At 36.9% G+C, this 21,044-nt stretch overlaps 1 protein-coding gene across 15 annotated transcripts in view; it reads left to right on the top strand.

The window, feature by feature from the left end:
- The window catches only part of LRRFIP2 (LRR binding FLII interacting protein 2), a 58,162-nt gene that overhangs the window by 1,416 nt on the left and 35,702 nt on the right, over positions 1–21,044 (top strand). For 9 of the 15 annotated variants that reach the window (XM_054059640.1, XM_054059641.1, XM_054059637.1 and 6 more), the window contains exons 2-4: positions 10,530–10,634; positions 19,188–19,274; positions 20,744–20,794. In XM_054059640.1, the coding sequence (XP_053915615.1) occupies positions 10,545–10,634; positions 19,188–19,274; positions 20,744–20,794 (228 nt within the window). In that variant the 5' untranslated portion in view covers positions 10,530–10,544. Of the gene's footprint in view, positions 1–2,850; positions 2,879–10,529; positions 10,635–19,187; positions 19,275–20,743; positions 20,795–21,044 lie in introns of those variants that run through there. The other 6 variants (XM_054059646.1, XM_054059647.1, XM_054059648.1 and 3 more) reach the window with 2 other exon arrangements.

Genomic DNA, 21,044 nt, shown 5'->3' with positions numbered 1-21,044 from the left:
TCAATATGGGCTTCTGGTTTCATTTTGGGATATTGTTTGTGCTTGCTCTACCGTGCTGCTGTAATTGCAAAGAGACTGTTGGTACTGATAAGATAGGTGGGCACTTTCAAGAGATTGGAAGGAGCCCAAAACCACCTCTGGGTTGCTATCTGCTCTGTGTCTTCTGGGTGATTTCTAGTTTCAACTCTAGCATCATAGACTGTTATCCGATCTGCTCCACTATGTGTGTTGTAAGGGATCTCCAAATTGAATCTTAGCATGTTTTTATATAAGGCCATGTACTAATAGGACGAGGAAGAATGGTTTTAAATTGGAGAGGGGGGACGACTTAGATGAGACATCAGGAAAAAATTTTTCAGAATGGGCATGGTGAGGCACTGGCACAGGTTGCTTAGGGAAGCTGTGGGTGCCCCCTCCCTGGAGGTGTTCAAGGCCAGGTTGGATGGGCTTTGGGCAGCCTGATCTAGTGGGAGGTGTCCCTGCCCATGGCAGGGGTGTTGGAACTGGATGATTTTTGAAGGCCCTTTCAACCCAAACTATTCTGTGATTCTGTGATACACTGTTATCCGATCTGCTCCCTGTATTCGAAGTGATTCTAGCTTTGGATCCTAGCATGTTACACTGCGTTATATGTAGCAGGTAGTATTGTGTGTTTCACTGATAAAAGTGTTGTGGGTTAAGTGGTACTGTGTTGGATTTGTATGGTCTGCTGTGCGACTCCCTCATTTGAGAGAGACTTTTTGCTTTAAAATAAGGTCTAGGATCAGTTTTATCCCTTTTAAAATATCTTATGATGCCATCTAACATCTTTGGGGATGTGTGCATGAGGGGTGTTATTACAAAGTTGCTGTAAGATTAAATCCACGCTTGGCTGTTGAGTTCTTCTGACCTTGATTGTGTCTTGACAGTAAAGTGATTTAATTAACTCTGTTGGGGCCCAAAAACAGATTAATGTACATCTGCTTCCATGGTTGATATAATTGCTTAGTGATGATGTAAGAACAGGTGAAAGGTGTTCTGGCAGTACAAAATAGTTTGGCGTAGATGACATGCTTTTTCCATTGTTTGTGTTACCTGGGTTTGGAGATGTTTACTTTAGAGTGTGAAGTCAGTCGTACCTGAACTGAATTCCTGGCTGTAGCTGAGAACTTGTGAATAGCAGACAGTTGTGTGAAATGTCAGGTGTAAGCTTGTTGCCCTTAACTTCAGTATTTCTTGTGAATAGACTCCGAAGGAGTTTTGGGTTTTGTTTTTTTTATAACTTTTTTTAATGACTCATTGTCTCAGAAGATGGCATAGTACTTTAACATATATGAACTTCTGGAAAGTGTTGTTTAAATGAACTCCAAGTAGTGGGGATCTGTAGAACACGTTAAGGTCTAGGTTTTCACATAGCACACGAGTTGTCATGTGCGTAAACCCAAAAAACCTAGACTGGTATATGTAAGTGAATATCTGTGGTGTATAACGCCAGCAGAGGATTAGAAACCGAAAACAGATTTGGTACTATGTTGTTGTTTGTGTTTGTAAGGTCCAGATATGAAGGTGTGTGGTGATAAGTGTGGATCAGTGCTCCAGTAGTGTTACAAAAAACGATTAGAGATGCTTTTGAAGAAAGTAACCCAAATCTATTATCTTGAATATCTGGAAACTAAGAAACCTATTAGTGTATTTAATTGATAGTTTGTGTTTATGCCTCACATAGCCTTAAAAATTGTTCACCTGGATATTGCTGTCTGCTGATGAAGATGATAAAGTTCATATTTCGTATTTTCATATTAGGCATACATAGTTAGAGCTGCTCCAACAGAAGAGGTGAAGGGACACCTCCCTAAAGGCCAGGTGAGAACAAGTGTTTCTAAACCTACCTGCCTGCTACCGCAGCAGAGGGCTAGTCCAGAGAAGTGATGTCAACTGATTGAAGAGACAGCAGGTGGAAAAAGCTTTATACAGTACCCAGGAGAATTTGTCCTCCTTGCTTTCAGTAGCTTTTTTTCTTCATTGTACTCTAACTACAGCAGTAGTAGAAAAGGGTGTAGGAGTGTATTAAATTGGTAATGGAAAAATATCTTAAATAGTTGCAGCTTATTACTGAACGTGGGTTGTTACCATGGGGCTCTCTGTTTGTTTCATTAAAAAAAAAAAGGAGCCTCAATATAGTAGCAGTGTTTTGTTTTGCTTTTTTAATGAATAGTGAATCATTCTTTTGCAAAAGGGTGGAAAGGATACCTATTTTGAAAAAGCTGACAGTGTGAAAACGATGGTTGTTCCATTTTAGAATAAACACAGAAGATTCTTGTGACTTTAGTTTTTACTGTGCATTCCTGTCATTTTTCATGGTGCTCATTATAGTACTGTCATTTCCTCATATTTTATAATTACATTTGATTTCTTAGTTTGTTCCTGGATCTTCAGCGTTTATGGTAGTGCGGATTCTAGAAAAGTCTAACTGTGTTACACTGCTTCTGATGAAGTGACCGTTACAAGAGCTTTGCAGGTGCTTCTTGTCACTGATTGTAATACCCACTATGTAATGTTTTATTTTGTGGAGTAATGGTGTCTCCAAGTACAGCTGTTAGCAGCTGACTGGCAGAGAACTCATGTTTCATAAATTAAGTGCCACTGCTTGAAATTGCATCGCTGCATGATGTTGTCTTGGAATTTTGTTAATTTGCAAAGTCTGAGGAAGGTCACCAAAGATAGCTTGGTGAGCCTGCAGATGACTGGTAGTACTACAGGGCTCTAGGATACATCAGTACAGTTAACTGTCTTGCATTCCTTTCAGCTCACCAACACTAACCAGGCCTGGTTATACTTTATGGCTCCATCAGGCAGCACTTTTGCAGACAACATAACGGCTTTTGGATTGTCTTAACTGGTAACCTTCTTTTCATTTATAGCTTCATAACACCAACAAACTGACGAGTTTCAACTGCCTCTAAGAACTTGTCATTCTATTTCTAAACACCACTAACTCATAAGAAGTTATATTTCTCAGATTTTAAAATGGCAAGTAAACAGCAAATACGCTGCATTAAAGCTGTGTATTGTGCAGTTGTTAGCTTGTACTGCATTAACTGTCAACTATCCAAGGAGTAACTTTTACTTCCTGAAGCAGCTGACACAACCTTGTCTGCTCAGAGACAGGCACAAACTTTGTGCCTGCAGTTTCTGAAGTGGGCCATGATTAAGAAATGAACAGGTTTTTTTTTTCAAAAAATGCAAACACTTTTCTTGAACTGGAATAGCTTTGGCAGACTTGCTTTTCTCAGTCTTTACTTTTGCCCTTTAATATTAGGCTTTTACTCTGCTGCTCATTTTTGCAATAACTCTAGTTTCAGTTAATCTTTTTCTGAACTGTATTATTCTGAGTGAAAATTCTAAGGGAGTCCTTAAAACTATTCTATTAAATCACTGTTTATTTCCTTCTCTCTCACACGTACACGCACTGGTTTGAATTGTGGTCACCCTCCATTCAGCCCTTTGTCTTAGGTTTTGGACCTATGGACGGACATACTAATTACAAAGAGTGTACCCTTGTATAGGGTCATTCTTCTGGGCAAGACATTTATTTTATCTTACATCATTTTAACTCGAGTAAAGTCAGATTTTTTTATTCTATATCCATTTATTTCTGTGTTTCCTTCAGAATTTGCTTTGACAAAGCACTGAAGGTTAAGCAAATAAGATTGTGATTCCAGTGTGACTGTTTGTGCTCCTTCTCAATTATGAATGCTACTTCAGCTGTTTTGCAGTAAGGAGAGCTCTGGCTTGTTTGTAGCTTTTGCAGTAAGGAGAGGTTTGGCTTGTTTGTTGCTGTGTGTTGCTAGAGCTGCAGTTTCATGAGGCAGTTCTTTAAAATTGCTGGGTTGATTTTTACGCTGTTCTTCTGAGGACATTAACTTTCAGAACTTTGCTTTAATCGCAGGCATGGTAGTTTCCATACTTTTACTCATCAGCACTATTCATTTGCTATTGTTTTGTTGAAGTAAATAGCAAATGTTTAGTTAACTTAAGAAGTATATTTAGATTCTTTAATTTCCACTCTGTCATCATTGTATAGCACCTACGTTTTCGATCTTTCTTTTCAGCTAGGTATTTGAGAAAGCTTTTGCTCTTTCTAGTATATTTGACAAATATATTTCTTTAGTATACTTAAGACTTGTGGAACTGTCAAAAATCAAAATGAGTTATTGCTGTGTGTGCTTTTCAGCAACTTGTCATTGCTGTGCTGGTGAGGAATGATTTGTTTCTCCTGCTTCTTACTTTCCTTATTAATGTGCTTCTAGGAAGAGCGGCTAGAAAACTGCCTGGCACAGAAGGACCTGGGGATGTTGGTTGACAGCCAGCTGGGTATGAGTCAGCAGTATGCCCAAGTGGCCAAGAAGGCCAATGGCATGTTGACCTGTATCACACAAACAGTGCGGCCAGCAGGACCAGGGAAGTGATTGTGCCCCTATACTCAGCATTGGCAAGGCTGCACCTCGAGTACTGTGTTCAGTTTTGGGGCTCTCACTACCAGAAAGACATTGAAGTGCTGCAGCACATCCAGAGAAGGACAATGAGGGTGGTGAAGGGGCTGGAGAACAAGCCTTATGAGGGGGCTGGGGTTGTTTAGCCTAGAGAAAAGGAGACCTTATTACTGTCCACAACTTCCTGAAAGGAGCTTGTAGCAAGGTGGGTGTTGGTCTCTTCTCTCAAGTGATAGGCACTAATATGAGAGAGAATGGCCTCAAGTTGCACCACTGAAGGTTCAGATTAGACAGTAGGAAAAATTTCTTCACTAAAGGGTTATCGGGCACTGGAACAGGCTGCCCAGGAGGGTGGTGGAGTCACCATCCCAGGTGGTGTTTAAAAGATGGGTAGATGAAGTGCTCAGGGATATGGTTTAGTAGTGGCCAGGTATGGTTTGACTTGATGATCTCAAAGGTCTTTTCCAACCAAGCAATTCTATGGTTCTAATGTTATTCATAAGTAACCTTCATTCAGAATTTTTCTTTTTAACTTCTTACACTTCTTTGATTTCAAGACTTTCTATCCTTCCTCTGCTTAAATGTTGCTTTCTCCCACTGGCTACATCGCCTTTTTGTTGTTACAAAATGGAAGACTTTAGCCACTAATTTAATTTGAATCAACTTCTAGCTGAAATTGATCATGCAAGACTATTACTATGTAGTTGACAAGATCTTTGGGCTTTGTTGAGAAATTGCTTAGTGCTGTGTCTTGTTTATTAAGAGGCAGATAAAATTCTCTAAGAAACCTGGATGTTAATATATTCTTAAATTGTGAAATTGCATTCAGATGATATTTTGTAGTGAACGACTTTGCAGTAGTGTTTGTCTGTCTTATGTCAAAAATACCAATTTCCAGCAGCAGAGGCAGCTGCTTCTATTGCAGTATTCTGTAGGACCTCCTTTAGTGGTCTGCTTGATTCAGAAGTTTAAGGATCTGTAGCAGATAAAAGCACTAACTTTGCAAGTGGGCTACAAGAAACTTTGCCTTGGATGTTAAGGACAAAAGGTGCAACTCCTTCTCAGGATTAAAATAATTTACTACTTTAAAGGTATAAACTGCTGTGTTCGGACTTGAAACACAGGGACTGCTGGCTTGTATTCCAGTATGTTTAGGAAGATGAGGCTGGTTCTAACAGCCAGCAGTTCTAGAGCAGGGCTGCTCTTTTATGTTGTTGGATCAAGTATACAGAGTTTGTTTCTACACAGGTAAATTTTAATTACCTTGTGGTTTTACTTGAAAGAGAAAAGGAGGGTTTCAGTCTGTTTATTTATAGCCTGTTCACACTGTAGTATCTGAATGCCTTGCATGTATGTGATGCCAAGTACACTGGCGTAGACCCAGGCATCAGAACAGGTGGTGCCGTTGAAGGTGATGAGTGATAGGGCCTGAAATTGTAGTGTAGCTTCTGTTTTATGTAAGACAGGTCACACTTTTTTTTTCTGGGAAGCAAAACAGATGGAAAGGGAACCTTTAATGAGAGGGTAATGGGAAGAAGAGTTGATTGCAGAGACTTGGTAAAGAGATAAAATTTATATTTTCCTGACGTCAAGATGAATGAGAGGGAACTTGAGTGATTTCCTCACAGGTCTGGTTTGTTTGGGGACTTCAGACACTTGAGTTTTTTGGAATGAAATACAACAGGATGTCTTGTCATCAGTTGCGTAATACAACATGCAACCCAGCCGACAGTAACAAATAAATATGTAATATATGTGATTCGGGAATTCTGAACTGTATGTGCAGCTGATAGTAATAGTAGTAGTAGCTATAGTAGCTGATAGTACTTTCCTCTTATTATCTTTATTTTAGGAAGGCTGGTGTAGCAAACTGTTCTTCTTGAGGTTGTTGTGTTTTGTTGTTCTTTTTAGTAGTTTTCTGTGAAAATTCTAACGTTACAGCTTTAATCTTACAGCGTTAGCAATATTCTTTATAACATGCAATAAAATATTTTTTTTCCCATAATTAGCAAGTGAGGCATCTAAGAAATATTTCTGTGTGCACGTGAAATATTTGGCATGTTCTGTTTTTCTGAGAAGTCACATCATTATACATTTGGTTTTAGACTATTAGCAATAGTACTAGATTGCTTTAGTACTGAAGTGTATGATAAGACATAAAATATTCTGACATTCATAAACTCAAAAGTTACATGGAATGGAAGAAATTGTGACAAGACTGGGAATATTAAAGAAGGAATTTTAAACCATCTTATCAAAGGAAGAGTATTAAGACATTGTGTTAAAGAGAGGTTATCTTGAAGTTTAGTTCAAAGCTGACAGCAATAATAATGATGAATTCGTATAATCTTTTATTTTGGAAGGAACCTCTGGAGGTCACCCCTTACCCAAAGTGTGGTCCATTAGAGCAGGTTTTTCAGAGCCTTGCCCAGTAACACTTCAATTATCTTCAGAGCTGGACATTTCACAGCCTCTCTAGGCCAACGTTTAACTCCCTCTGCTCTTCAGCTACAGGGCCATGTGTTTGCACATGACTCCTGTTGGGGATGTAGGCACTCTAGATATTTGTGTGTACCTATGCTGTTCACTGCAGTGTCCTAATGCATGTGTCCCTAAGAATGCACCTCACAAGCCTGCGTTCGTGCACCTAAGGATTGGGCTCTCCTTGGCTGCACCCTGTACTGACCACCTGCTAGCTGGAGTGCAGGATCTTGTGTTATCCAGGAGGGTTGCTGTGTTCTTTGGTCTGGACAGATATTGTGGTGCAGTCAGTGGAGTGATGATTGGCAGCCTCAAACCAGCTTTTCACCTATGCTGTGTCCTCTCCAAGGTCCCTCCTGCTGGTACAGACTTTGATTTTTTTTTTTTAATTTTTCTTTTTTTAATTTTTTTGTACTTTGAGAGGATTTTTTTTTTCAGACATTTCTTTCTAATTCTCTAATTACTGTTTAATCTAACTGATGATCACCTTGCTTTTCAATATGAACAACTTGGGCAAATGTCTTGTCAGACAGTTTTGCATATTTGATTCAGACACACAAAAGTCCCTTGTGTTGCAAACACTCCCGCTATGTCCCCTGCATCACTAAGCAAAGGCCCTACAGTTTTCTTAGTCTGTCCTTTGTTCCTAGTGTTCCTCTTTGTCCTTTTCAGTCTTTGCTAGTTTTGACTTCAGCTGAGGTTTGGCTTTTCTGAGTCCACGTTGTATGCAAAGGCAACATCTCTATGTATATTCAGGTAGTCTTTCCCTGCTTCCTTTTTTCAGTTTGGGCTCAATCAGGAGTTCTGTGCTCATCCTAGGTGGGAAGTGTGGCAGATGGCTAGTGGAGATACCACACTTGCCTTCCTCCACAGTGCCTTTGGCATAATTATGCTGCGGTGAGACAGATGAAGTGCTTTTGGCTTATTTAAAGCATCAGCATCTAATTTTTTAAATTCACTACATATATATATATTAGTATATATTGCCACTCAGAATGTAGCTATACTAAAAATAGCTATAACCTGTTACATTCCAATCCCTAAATCCGTTCTAAATCTGAGAATCTCAGTGAATTCACAAGCCAAAGTTACTTGTCTATTAGGAGCAATATGTTGTTTAAAGGATGTCCACAAAATCAATTATTCTGCAGATTTTAGTTACATGGTAGTAATGAAATACAACTCTAAACATACAAGTTAAACAACATTAATTTCATGCTTAGTCACCTTTTTTAGAAGATAGGTTTTTCTGTTGCTTACATGAACTGATTTATTGTAATAACATAATTTCTTGATTTTTTTTTGGCTAATATATAATGTTATGAAAACCTCCTGTAGTAGGGGAGTACTGTTTTACAGGTTGATGCAACTTCTGCTTTGGGCCCAATCTTCTTTTTATAATTTGGATTTATCCAATAAGAATTACTGAAGAGAGATGCAGGTTTTTTGTGAGGGTTCTTTTCAGTGTGGAAAGCAGACTGTAACTCTGAGCTTGAACCTTGTCTACTGAGATTTTCAAACAGTTTTCTGCATGTGTATGTGTTCATCTGAGTACAAAAGACAATTTTGCTTGCTTGCTTTTTAATATTAAAAAGACAATTACTGAATAGATTAACAGTGGCAGTACCTGTCCCAGACCTTATCTGAGTTTCCCTTCACCCTGAGTGAGCTCTGCTGTCCTACTTTCACGACCCATCCCAGCCTCTGATAACAATGACACTGGAATCTCAAATTTCTTCCTTAAAGTGTGCAGCTAACACCAGAATTGAAGCCAAAACAAACAACAACAAAAAGTCATATTGTGGAGGAGGAAGGAATAAATTAAACTATGAACCACACTGAGGTGGTAAAAAGCTCTGTGGCAGTTGAGTCCTGTCTGTTGGTCTAAATGCCTGTATTTTATGCAGACACTGTGCACTGCAAAATGAATGAGCAGCCTATGGAGGAATGGAATAATCCAGGGGCGTAATTGTGTCCACTCTTCCCCATAAGAAGTGTGTTTGCTGCTGGGCAATAGAACTGCATCTTCTCTGGTCCCTTCAGATACTGTGGGTTTATTCTTCTACTGCTCATCTGCAAACACTACAAACTCTCCTTTAAAGATTTTACACAGTGGACTTCTGCACCTTCAGTATTGAGTGTGCTTAGTTCTGTTTTTAGAATAGCAACTGGAAATGAATAAGATTATTGCATAATCATTTTGTGTGTCTTATGGAGGAGCCTTTAAGAAGACATGTCTAGTTCAAGTATTTTCTGTGTTTTTTCTCATTAGCAAATAGAATATTTCCTCTGTGCACATAAATGGTAAAACACCTGCAGAATTTGAAGCAGAATAAAGGACTTCCTGCCTGCATGGAAAAGACTAGTGGCATAAAGTTGGGGGGGGTGTCTAGAAGTGTAGAAGCTAGAATACAAATAAAGATAGCTGTGATGCTAGTTGATAGCTTTGAGCGTCAGTAAGTACCCCAGTATGTTTCGGCTTTGTGATTGCTGTATAAAAGTAAGAAAGTAAAAACTGCTTGCACGAAAAATACTGCATACTTGTTGCGTGCTCTTTTCCCTATATGTTTAAGTTGCAGTGGATTCTTGATTGCTTGCTGGTTAGACCTGGTATGAAAGGTATATTTTGCACCGGTTCAGTTTTGAAAGGATAGCAAATGCTACTTCCTTCTAGACCTCTGCTGTCTGGTTGAAGACGATTTTGTTCTAAATAAGGTGTTTTCCAAAGCCCCGTATGGGACACTTCTTTCATTTATATCAAATATCTGGGGTACCACCAAATTGTAATTTGGAAGAACTTGGATGCCTGGAAGCAGGCTTTCTTCAGGGTATTTTAAAAAAAACTACTTTAGATTAATTTCTTTGAGTAATGTTTTGCTCTCTGTGCTATGCTTTGGTTTGGTGGTGACTATTATGTTCTTGCAATTGTTAACAAAGATGTCTGGAAAAAAACCTAAGATGGTATTTTATGTATTATTCTGGATATATGATGGTAGCATATTTCTTTCTTCATTTGCCAAATTAGAATCTCGTTAGGCAAAAGAATGTGTGTCTAGAAATATTATTTCTCATGTAGTATAAGACTGCAGTTCTCTTTCAATTGCATCTGAATGCCTTAAAATGTAAATAAGTCCTGTCTACCTGCTTGGATGCTTTGGGAAGTTTGTCTGCTGAATGTATCAGTTTTAGAGAGAGCTCTTATGATGGTCTAAGTTTAATTCTTGAACCCGTTGTTGCCTATGGGTTTTCTTCAAGTCTATAAAATTAAATGGATACTTATTTTTAGGAGTTGTGAAAAGTGACAAGGTACCTAAGTATCTTCATTGAGTTAGGAGCCGTTCACAGTTGTGCGCAACCTTGAAGCTGTTTGTTCTGGTCATTAAAAAAACTTCACTCTGTGTGCACTTTGTAGGATGCACTGTTCTATAAAGCTGCCACAAGATTCTGTGATAAAATTTTCCCAGAAATACAGCTGTTGGAAAAATTTGTGCCAATAATATTTTGGAGTGAGGAATATTTGTTTTGAATTCCAGATCTGAAAACTGAGCTTTTTCCTGTCTGTTTTTGCAAATACAGAACCATAGAATAAAAATGGGAACGCCTGGATCAGGACGGAAGAGAACTCCAGTGAAAGACAGGTTTTCTGCAGAAGATGAAGCTCTGAGTAACATTGCCAGAGAGGTTTGTTAATTTCAAATTGTCTTAAATTCAGAAATAGAGATGAAAGAAGCTCATGCAGAAAAAGTTATTTTTTTTTAAGCTGTGTATTAAGAAGTCTAATTAGCCAGCAATGGAACAATTAGTACAGACTAAGAATATTTTTGATCAAAAAATCACATTTACTGAAATGTCACGGGGATACATTAAGTGTATGATTAATTACATTTCACAGGATCACATTTAAGTTTAGCAGATATTTCTGCAGACACTTATGTGCTTTAAATAAGTGTTAGCTAAAGATACATGAGAAATCCAGTTGCTGGTCTAAAACTAAAAAATTCCACTTTTATCCCGTTGCAGTATGTAGTATTCTTAAGATAAGTATATTGTCTGAGTGTTGAATGAGTAATAGTCATTATTAAAAGGTATTTTTCATATATTCTGTTTCAAATGTGAAAAGTTGAATATCTGTCAAAGTAGGCCTAATGCATACACTCTGCCAGGACTTCCTTAACAGAGTCACCACCTGACAAACAGAGCTGGAGGTAACCAGCCAAAAATGCAATTAACGAGAAGTGGATACAAAGGGGAATTCTACACAAAGGGGAATTGTGTCCCACCGGATATAGGAAGGAGGCAATTAGAATTTAGAGTCTTACAGATGTCTATTTGGACTTGAGTTTTTCTGGGAGGAAATGCTGTGACTTGGAAACAAAAGCCTTAGTACTGTTTGTATACAAGAAGATGCAGAAGCTTTGAGCTATGCTATCTACAAAGCTGCTCACTCTAGTTCATGTAAATAAGTGCAAAATGCAGATTCTAATTGGTCTTGTAAGATGTTGTCTCTATATCTGTGTATATAGTATGTATACATACAAGTGCCTGTGAGACAAAATAGGTACGTGATACATCTTTCAAAACCTTCTGTATGCATTTTCAAATGCGCCCATCATAGGCTGTAGGCCAAGGAAATGCTCTGTCAGAGAGAAAAAAAAAAAAAATAATTTGGTTTGTAACTTCCCAGAAAGTTTTGTCCACACACCAAGTCTAATGAAATTTCTCTACCTACCACATATGTTCCGTGTGGGATGCTGGGTCATATACAGTTTTGCTCATCAAGTTCCATCTTCTATTTTCATAATACTAGCAAAGACTTCTAGTGTAGTTTCAAGGTTTTTTACTCAGAGTTCAGATTTCAGAAAGCACTAATCTTGTTCTTTCTTACCACTCTTAATTTGACAAAATTGAGATTTCCTTTTTCTATAGAATGTGTTAAAAAATGTGATATCTTCCTTTTGGTACCAAAACCCGTCTGCTTTCTAGGAAATTTTGTGTAAAGAGGTTTTTGGTATTCATTCTATAAACTAATTTCTTTGTAGTCTCTTTTCTGTACTGGTTGAATCTTATGTGTCATCTCATATGATGATATTTAATGGAAGACGAGGGTGCTATCATAGGATTTGAGGGGCTTGGTCGCCCTACTTCCTCCTTGTGAGATTTCTTTAATTTTCTTTGTTTTTCCTCTGCATCAGAAAACTTTTCCTCTGTGGGTTGTCTCCTGCCTCACTTCTCATAGCAGTAGCACTGTTACATGGAGAGTTCTTTATCTTTTCCTTGCTGTGGAAGTTTGCATTGAGACCAGCTTTTCTGCAATACCGCTGCATTAAGCAAGACGCAAGTATGCTAAAACATATGTGTAGGAATGAATTCCTGCCTTATTCCAAGAACTTCTGAGTTACTGTGCCTCTTTCTTTGGGACCTATTTTGGATTCTGTGGTGCAGTACCCTTCCTGGCATTGAATTCCTTGTGTTCATTGAAACTGAGGAAGAGTAAAGGTGATGTACATACCCAGGGAAAGGTGTCTGCATCCTTTTCTGGAAGCAATGCACTCGCCAAGTTATTCAGTGCCTTAAGTGAGATTAGTTGCAGTTGATCAGTTTAGAAGTCTTAGCTTGGTACAACAGAGAGGATAAGTTACCATGCTAGTTTCAAAATTCCTGGGAGCAGGTGTAGGTAAATTGTCCTGGTGCTCCCTGCACGGAGAAAAGGTATAAATGCACCCTACTATATTGAAGTGGAGTATTGCTAACTGTCTTCTGATAATAGCAAGGTTAATTTGAAGTTGGCTGATCTCTTATTAAAAACATAAAAAAAAGCCTATTTCCTGAAAATATGAAGAGTTCCTTTATATCAGGAACTTCTCTCCTTCTCTAGTTGTTATGACAGATTCTGAAGCTGTTGGCTTTCTCAGATTTACAAAGAATATAAGCCAGCTGGTGTGGAAGGCAGCTTATTCTGTCTCTCGGAAGATTCTGACTTTCCAAAGGAGAGGTAGAGGTTGTATGGTGTGACTTGAGGCTCCTGTCAAGATTAGGCTCTTATGTGGGAGTCCATTTTGTTTAAATAATAAGTAAATAAATGAAAATTGAGGTTCATGTTCTCAAGGTTATATTAGCAGTTTACGCTGGATATATTTACAGTTACAGCTGATACTATCTCAAGATCTATTTTCCTTGCTGCCTTGTTGTGGAGCTTCTCTGCTTATAAAGCTGTTTTGTGGACAGAGTATCTTCAGCTGTTCTGTATAACTGCTTCATTTGCCTTTGTAATTTACAGACAAGTGGTTTTGTTCATTTTTAAATATTCAGCAGTAATGTGTCATCACCAGGCGTCTCTTAAGGTTATCTGAGACCTCTTTCTCCAAGACCACCCTTACATGCAAGAGCTGAGGTTTCAGTCACATCTGCATTCCTACATTGACTTTAGTTCAAGCTTAGATAAAATGAACATCATGCCAGAAAGTGAAAAAGGTCTGACTCTTTTCACCTCACCAGCCTCAACCTGATAAGAAGCAATTTGAAGGGACAGTCAGGATTTACCTTTTATATCCATTCTTTCTGTGCTTGTGTCAGCAACCCTTCCATTCTTTAGGGCTGAATAACTCGAGATGCAAAGAACTAGAGCTTGTGGACAACGATTACATCACTGTTTACTTCATTTCTTTGTTGTAGCATCTTGTCTGTATTTTTTCAAGAACTGTTCTCATGACTGTTTTCATTGTATAGCAGGAGCCTAGAACTCTTTTAGAGGTGTTTTCTCGTATGAGAGAACAAAGATTCATTTGAATTTAAAATTCACTCTGTAGTTGCTCAAACTTTGGTAGAGTGCATTACTTACTTTGGTAAAAGTGTCATGTTACTTAATTGCCAGGCTAGAAAAGACTAAGAGCTCAATATTTTAAAATGTTTGAAGGCTATATTGTGAATTTAAAGACATTTGGGAACGTAGTCTTTGTGTTGAATCTATTCCAAGTTCAGTACGTGTTTCTCTCTGCATGCAGCTTCCGCATTTTGTAAGAAAACAAACAAAACTATGAAGGTCCTCACCTCGTACAGAGATTGTCTTCATTGATGCTAGATGTTTTTTTGATTTATTTTAATAAGAGATCACTTAAATATTTTTTAATCAGCTATTTGTACTTTAGCAGTAATTAAAAATCAGTTTGCTGTTTTTTATGGTTAAGGATATTTTCAGGAGATAAGGCATTATAGAGATTTTCTAATCTATATGTGGACCTGTATAAGTGGAAAAAGAGTAAGAGACATCAGAAGTAAAGAATCCTAAATCTTCGAGTCATGTAAACCTTATGATTTTGTTGTTAATAGTCTGTGCTGTGACTTGAGAAAGAGTGGGCAGCACATGAGAATAAGAGGAAGAAAGATGTTTCTGAGGAGATACAAGAAATACATGTGGCACATGAATGGTGGATGGGTCCATGAGATAGTAAGGGGGCCAGAGGGTAGAAAGCATAGAAATGAGCAACAGAAGAGAGGACTAAGATATGTACACTTAATAAGAAATAATGTAATAAACTTTATATTGTGGTGTGTAGCAGTGAATGCTTTCAAAATGCTCATCCTGGGGTCCTGTCAGGTGCCCCGTGGCCCTCACCACTGCCCCCCTGGTGGCAGGAGGAGCTCTCCCTTCCCGGAGCCTCTGGCGCTGGGAAATGCAGGACTGCAAACACTGCGGATGCCATGACAGGGAGAGACGTCCCCATATGTACTTTACATACACACTGCAACATAATTCTAATTTTTCAATGAAAAGCATTCATTTTTTTCAGTGGTCAGTGACATGTTTTGCTGTAGCCTGTATTTTGTCTTTATGAAGCTTTTAAGATGACTCTGAGCTAATTAATGAATCGCCTTCTCTACAGTATGAAAAACAAAATCAAAATACTATTGCTTTCTAGTGAAATCCTTCTTGCAGTTGAGGGAAACAAGAAAGATGCTCATCTACACTATGGAGACATGTTATGGTTCTTTCTTGACATGGGTGGGGGAAGCTTCTACCATATCAATTCTACATGCCAGTAGGCCTCTTCTCTTGATGAAGAACTTGCTGATTTCTGTGAAGAGACTGAGAAAAAACTTGTCAGAAAGGAGAAACTGCAAATTCAGTTTTTGCAAAGGCATTCAAATGGAAATCTGGTCTTTTTCTCCTTCCTTTCTTGCCAAAAATATCTTGGATTTAACTGAAGAACAAAATGTTATCCTTGGAAGTTAAGATAAAATGTTTTGAAAGGTTTTCAAAAGTTTGTGGCAGAATATATATTAAAAATAAAGAGAGAGAGAGAAAACGGAATAAGCTGAGATGGATTTCTAGATGGCTGTAAGTTATTGTGAGTAATTGGGTTTTACGTGAAAATGAAGAAACTGACTGTGTCACCTGTAGAGAAAGGAGAAGGTTCTCTTGCTACCCATATATTTACTAAACATGCAATAAAATAAACAGACCAAAGTGAGTACTGCTTCAGGGTGGTAGCTTAACTGCTTGGAAGTCACCAGAATCATTATAATCTTCTAGAAGGTAATGCTGTTTATGCAGGTGCAAGGAAACATTACTTTTATTTTTGCATATAATGCTTTTTGGTACCTGTTTTGCAGTGAAGAATTCTGAGACTCAGCGGTTAACAGATGGCTTTGTTTTGATACTGAGAGCAGAGCCAATACTCGAAGAAATGCAGATATGGTGCTTAGTTTAAAATTACATATTTTTCCTTAGGGTGAGAGGTAAAAGATAATCACTCGTCTGAGTGTGTTCATATACAAAAATAAATACACAGTTATTAAGTAATCATTTATTAATTAATCCTTTTTCTATTTTTTAAAAAAAAGTCTTGACGGCCTCTTCTTTGTGTTTTTTTTCTACCCAATCTCTTTTGTTAGAAAGATCTTCCCTGTTGTCCTCTGTTTTCTTTCTTGATCATTTCTCTGCATAAATTCCACACAAAATTTTGCAACTATACCTCATGTCCCATATTTGCCCTCCAGAATATATAGCCAAGAAATTTGATTCCATTTTACCTGCCAATACAAGTGTACTGGTATGGCTCTAACAGGTTTGGATATCTCATCTCTTATTTGCAGTTGAAATGCTTAAGAAAAGTCAGCTATCACATTTCTTTTTAGCAGTTGGAAGACCCCCTTAGAGACTTTTAAAGTATCAGATTTGCTAGATCTTGGACAGTCCACAGTTTAATTTTTACTTAAAGAAAATAGGGATTTGGTACATTAGATGACCTTTTAACAAGCTGTACTTCAGTTGGATGATATTGTAATCTATCTTTGTGATAAATACATTTTTTGTGTGTCTGGTCTAAAGACTGGACAGACAGTAATGAACAATGAAACTGAAATCAAGTCTGTAGTGGCCAGTCTGTAGCTTTCCAAGGCTGGAATTTTAGTGCAAGCTGTAGAAAGCAACCTGTACTGAATCCCAAACTCCTATGAGCAAGGAGTAGTGATGTGATAAGAATGCTCTTCAATTAAAATACTAATTGAATTAGAAAAGCATCATAAAGTAATGCCGTCTTTTTGCTGTTTGGGATTTTTTTTTAAAAAAAAAAAAAAGAAAAGTAGTTTAGATTTCCTTTCCGTGCTGCTTCTGTAATTTAGGCAGCTTTATCTCTTTATCTTTTCAACTCGGTTCTCGAGCCAAAGCTGTTGTGGCAGTGTATTCCCCTTAGCAGATATGTAAAGAATTTATTTTAATAGAGCTGAAGAACTTCATTTCTGAAGAGTGGTTGAAAATTGTTTCACAACTTTTCTGGGCTTTCTTCAGTAACACAACAGAATAAGCAGCAGCACCTAGAAAAACAAAACAAAAAACCTATGTGCTTATGGAATTATTGTTATTTCTTTGGTAATATTAACTTTGAATTTCAATTTCATAGTTATCAAGATTTGTGTGAGTGCTCTATTAGTAATATGATATATGTTCTCTAAGAACTCTAATTGAGTAAAGAATTATTCAATATGATGGCCTTCCAAATGGTAATGTGATTTGTCTTTTGCTCAAAGTTTTGGGGAAGGAAGCCTGAGAATTGTGCTTTCAGTTAACTTGCCAACCTCTTGTCTTTTTAAAATTGTGTACTTTTTAGAGGAATCTAGTTATCGAGATTAATAATTAATAGAATACCAATTTTTTTTGCTAAAAATTTCTCTAAAAGGATAAGATTTTTTTTTCTTCAACTTCACACACCCATTTTGTAGCAGATATTTGTAGAATTCTCCTGTATTTTATCAAGAGTTTAGTAAATTGGAAGAAATGGAGTTTCCCCTCTACTGTAGGAATGTCAAAGTTACATTTCTGTCTGTAGGACTAGGAAGAGTGGTGAAAAGTGAATTGATTTGTAGCATGAGTCAGTAAACAAATGAACTTTCTATCTTTAACAATAAAACCTTGCCAGAGTCTAAAGGCTAGATGTGTATGGCTCTTGCTTTTAGGCAGAACTAAACCCAGACATATCAGGTCTTTGGGTTCTTTTTCTTTCTGTGCTGCATATGTGTCTTGTGAAAGTTTATATGGGACAAGGCTATTATTACTGACAATTACAGAGTAGGGCAGCATGTGAGAAAAGACTTCCTGTTGCATAGAAATTCCCTTCCTTTTCTTGTGTGCTGTTATCAGGTAGGAAGAAGAGTAGCTTTATGGTGCTCAGAAAGGACTATATCAGGGCAGTCGAGTGCTGACACAGACTTGGAATCATTTCATCTGAGTATGCAAAATATAGAAAAACAGACTTAATGAGAGTCATTTTGAAGTTCAGACAAGCTATTTTAAATAATAAAATTATAATGTGTTTGCCTTCTTTCTTGTCATTATTAGATGTTTGGAGCTGTAGTTTAATCATAATTTAAAGTTAAATTTTGAGTTAAATACCCCTTCCTTTTTCCTGAAGCACAGTAAAAGATAGTTATTTGTGATTGTCATGAATTTTATAAATCTCTAACCTATGCTGTGATAGTGGCAAAAGCAGAACGCTATGTTTAGCCAAAGGCAAAATCTCATTGAATGATAGATTTTTAAGAGTAAGTTCTGTAAAATTAAATGTTTTGGATGTTCAGAGTTCTGAATTTTTTGTTGCTGGCGTTTCTCGTAAGTTTTTAATTAACATTAGATAAGCAAATGGATTTTTTGGTGGAAAACATCTCTTCAGTGGTTTAATATTTCAAGAATTTAAGAGAAATTTTTCACCAACTCATTCAAACATAAAAAAGTGAACTTTTGTTTTCCTCAATTATTAGCTTTATGTAAAAAATTGTCTTCTGTAATTAACTGTTTAAATTTGAGGGGTCCAAAAGACAATGTAGTTCTTTTTTGGTTGAGGATGGATAGAAAGTGGAGAAAATAAATACAGTTGTATCTGTCAATAACCAGGTTTCCAAAGCAATGCACCAGTTCGCCACTGAAAAAGGGGAGACCACACTATGTTTTGTTCTGCCTGTCCCTTTTGCTGGTTCTACTATTCTGAAGATCCTTGTGCAAGCCAAGTTGTTTCACTAACTCAGCAAAAAATTCAGAAAACTGCTGCTTGTTGTTGTTGATTTTCTGCTATGGCAGTTAGTTAAATTGGCTTACAGCAGATTCTGAGTGCTGGAGCTGTGTTTCAGGGAGGTGTTAGGAGTATGAAGGCTTCAATGAAAAGGTAGGGAAGTCCCTTTTTGGTGATGGTGAATGTTTGTGTTAGTTCTCGAAGAACTGTAGCCTTGAACTTCTTTCTTAGATGTCGTCCAATAAGCAATTTGTTTTTATGATTGCTGTTTGAAGTAATTCGACTTCAAAGTGATGTTTGCTTTTTGAAATAATTCCAAGTGGTAGCAGAGCCTTTAAATTTGATGTGAACAGGAGTGGTTTAATGTCTTTGTTTCGATTCTTTTTTTTGTTTCAATGTCTTTCTTGGATAAAGATTCTGCAGCTGCATACATGCCTGTTTAACTACTATGCATAGATAAACTCCTGTTAAAGTCCAAGACATGGATTTTTAGATTTAGTGACAATCTATTTCTGAACTCAGTTCTTTTATCAACATATCATTACTAATCAAAAGTTGCTAAGGGCTTAGGTATATATCCTTCCTGAAATGTCATTCTGAAAAGTAATTTCTTTGCTTCTTACATATTGTGATGTTAGATTATTATTGCTTTTTTTGTGAAGAGATTTTTGAATATTCAAACTATTATTTAAAAAAATGTTTTTAACTTCTAGTATTTTCAATTTGCTTGTAGGCAGAAGCCAGGCTTGCAGCCAAACGAGCAGCACGAGCGGAAGCAAGAGATATACGTATGAGAGAGCTGGAGCGACAGCAAAAAGAGGTAGTATACATTGTTTGGAATTATTGCAAACCTTTACTGAAATTCTTAATGTATTTTATTTCTGTATTTGCATTAGATTTTGGCTTTGGTGTAATTCAGCTGTGTGCTAGTATTTTCAACATGAGGCAACTGTTTCTCTCTCTTCCCCTCTCTTTCCCTTTAGCTTATCTATCGAAAAGCATAACTTGCTTTGTATTTACCTGTGGATAGCACCTCACAAAACATTAGTCTGAACATTCATTTTGAATTTCCTTAATAGTTAACACTCATATCATGGAAAAAATCTGCTATACGAAATAGGATATTGGCACTCTTGCTTTCAAATGAAAAATAGAACATTTTTACTCATATATTTTAATGAGATTACAGGCAAAGTCAGGTGCTTGGGTGCTTTTAGCTTTAACAAATGCAGTAAATTGATCAATCCAAGTTGGACAAAGATTAATTTAAATGTTTATCTTTAGACATGTAAAGGGCTGAGGCTTTCTTATGACTGCGTATTTCATTTTAAATGAGCAGAAGAGAGAATACAGTGACAATTATGTTCTCAGGCTTGCATAAATAGTTTTGCATAGAGAGGAACAATTTTCAACTTGAACATGAAATTTAATATTATCTGGATTTGAATTATTAGGTATGTGACTGAGTTAGCTGGTGACTTTTGTGCTTTTATAAGGAAAATAACTTAATACATGTGGCAGTTTCTTTGCTTTTTTGTTGTTTTGCAAAGGGTCCATGTAAATACGGATAACTGGCAGCACAGCATAAATAATAAACATGACCATACACAAAATGTACACTGCCTAATATATATAATAAACAACTATGAAAAAGTAGAGAAAATTATTTTGCTCTATTTTTAATGTATTTATAACATACTTAGTAACTGAATAATTTTGATATGTGACTTTGGACATGCAGTTCTCAGACGATTTCTTTCTGATTGGATTAGACAGAAAGTGGTCGTCTTCTGTGAGCATCTTTATTTAAAAAAAAAATAACAGAATTGGGATAACACAAAAGCAGTTGTGTGTTGCTCTACACATTTCTTCCAGGAAAAAAGTTTGCCTTTCTTGAGTAAAAAGCCCTAGGAACTAGATTTTCAACACTTTGATTATTTCATGGTTATTGCATTTGATTCAGGCTTTGACATAGCATGCGAAAGATTGAGAATTTATTATTTGTCATAATTACATTAAAATCTGTGTAAATGCTGATATTTGGGGTGTTTTTTTCTGTGGTAATAAGATGCGCGATTTTTAAAACATGTTTTTGTGTCAGTTTTATATTGTTCTCCTTATTCCATGCTTTCAGTTTTTTAAGTGCTGTAGGTTTCTGATATTATACTGAATATTACATGGCAATTAACTTAGGGTTTTCCAAACTTTTGACTTGGGAATCTAGTCTTGTGTGGTGATTAATATATATATTGTAAATGGTTTGTTTGTTTTTGTTTTTACATTCTGTAGTTCTCTCAGCATTCATATGATAGAAAATGGGCTCATATCCAGAAATGGATGGTAGGCTAAAATCGCCTGCTGTGCATGGTTTTGCGACTTGGACAATTAACGTAGGATTTGGAGGAAGTAATTTACTAATGGTGTGCTGTGTGTCGTTTCAAAGTGTTTTATTAATATAAACAATAACATACAAACAATATATGGATGTGGATGTTATATGGATGTGGATGGTATATGGGTATACAGGGTACTTTATCTCAGCAAAAGACAAAGTATGGAATGAGATTAATTTTCTTAAAATGAAATATTT

The sequence above is a fragment of the Cuculus canorus genome, chromosome 2 (assembly GCF_017976375.1).
Source record: "Cuculus canorus isolate bCucCan1 chromosome 2, bCucCan1.pri, whole genome shotgun sequence".
NCBI lineage: Eukaryota > Metazoa > Chordata > Aves > Cuculiformes > Cuculidae > Cuculus > Cuculus canorus.
The sequence above is the reverse complement of the archived record's forward strand: the minus strand, read 5'-3'. Positions and strand labels throughout refer to the sequence as shown.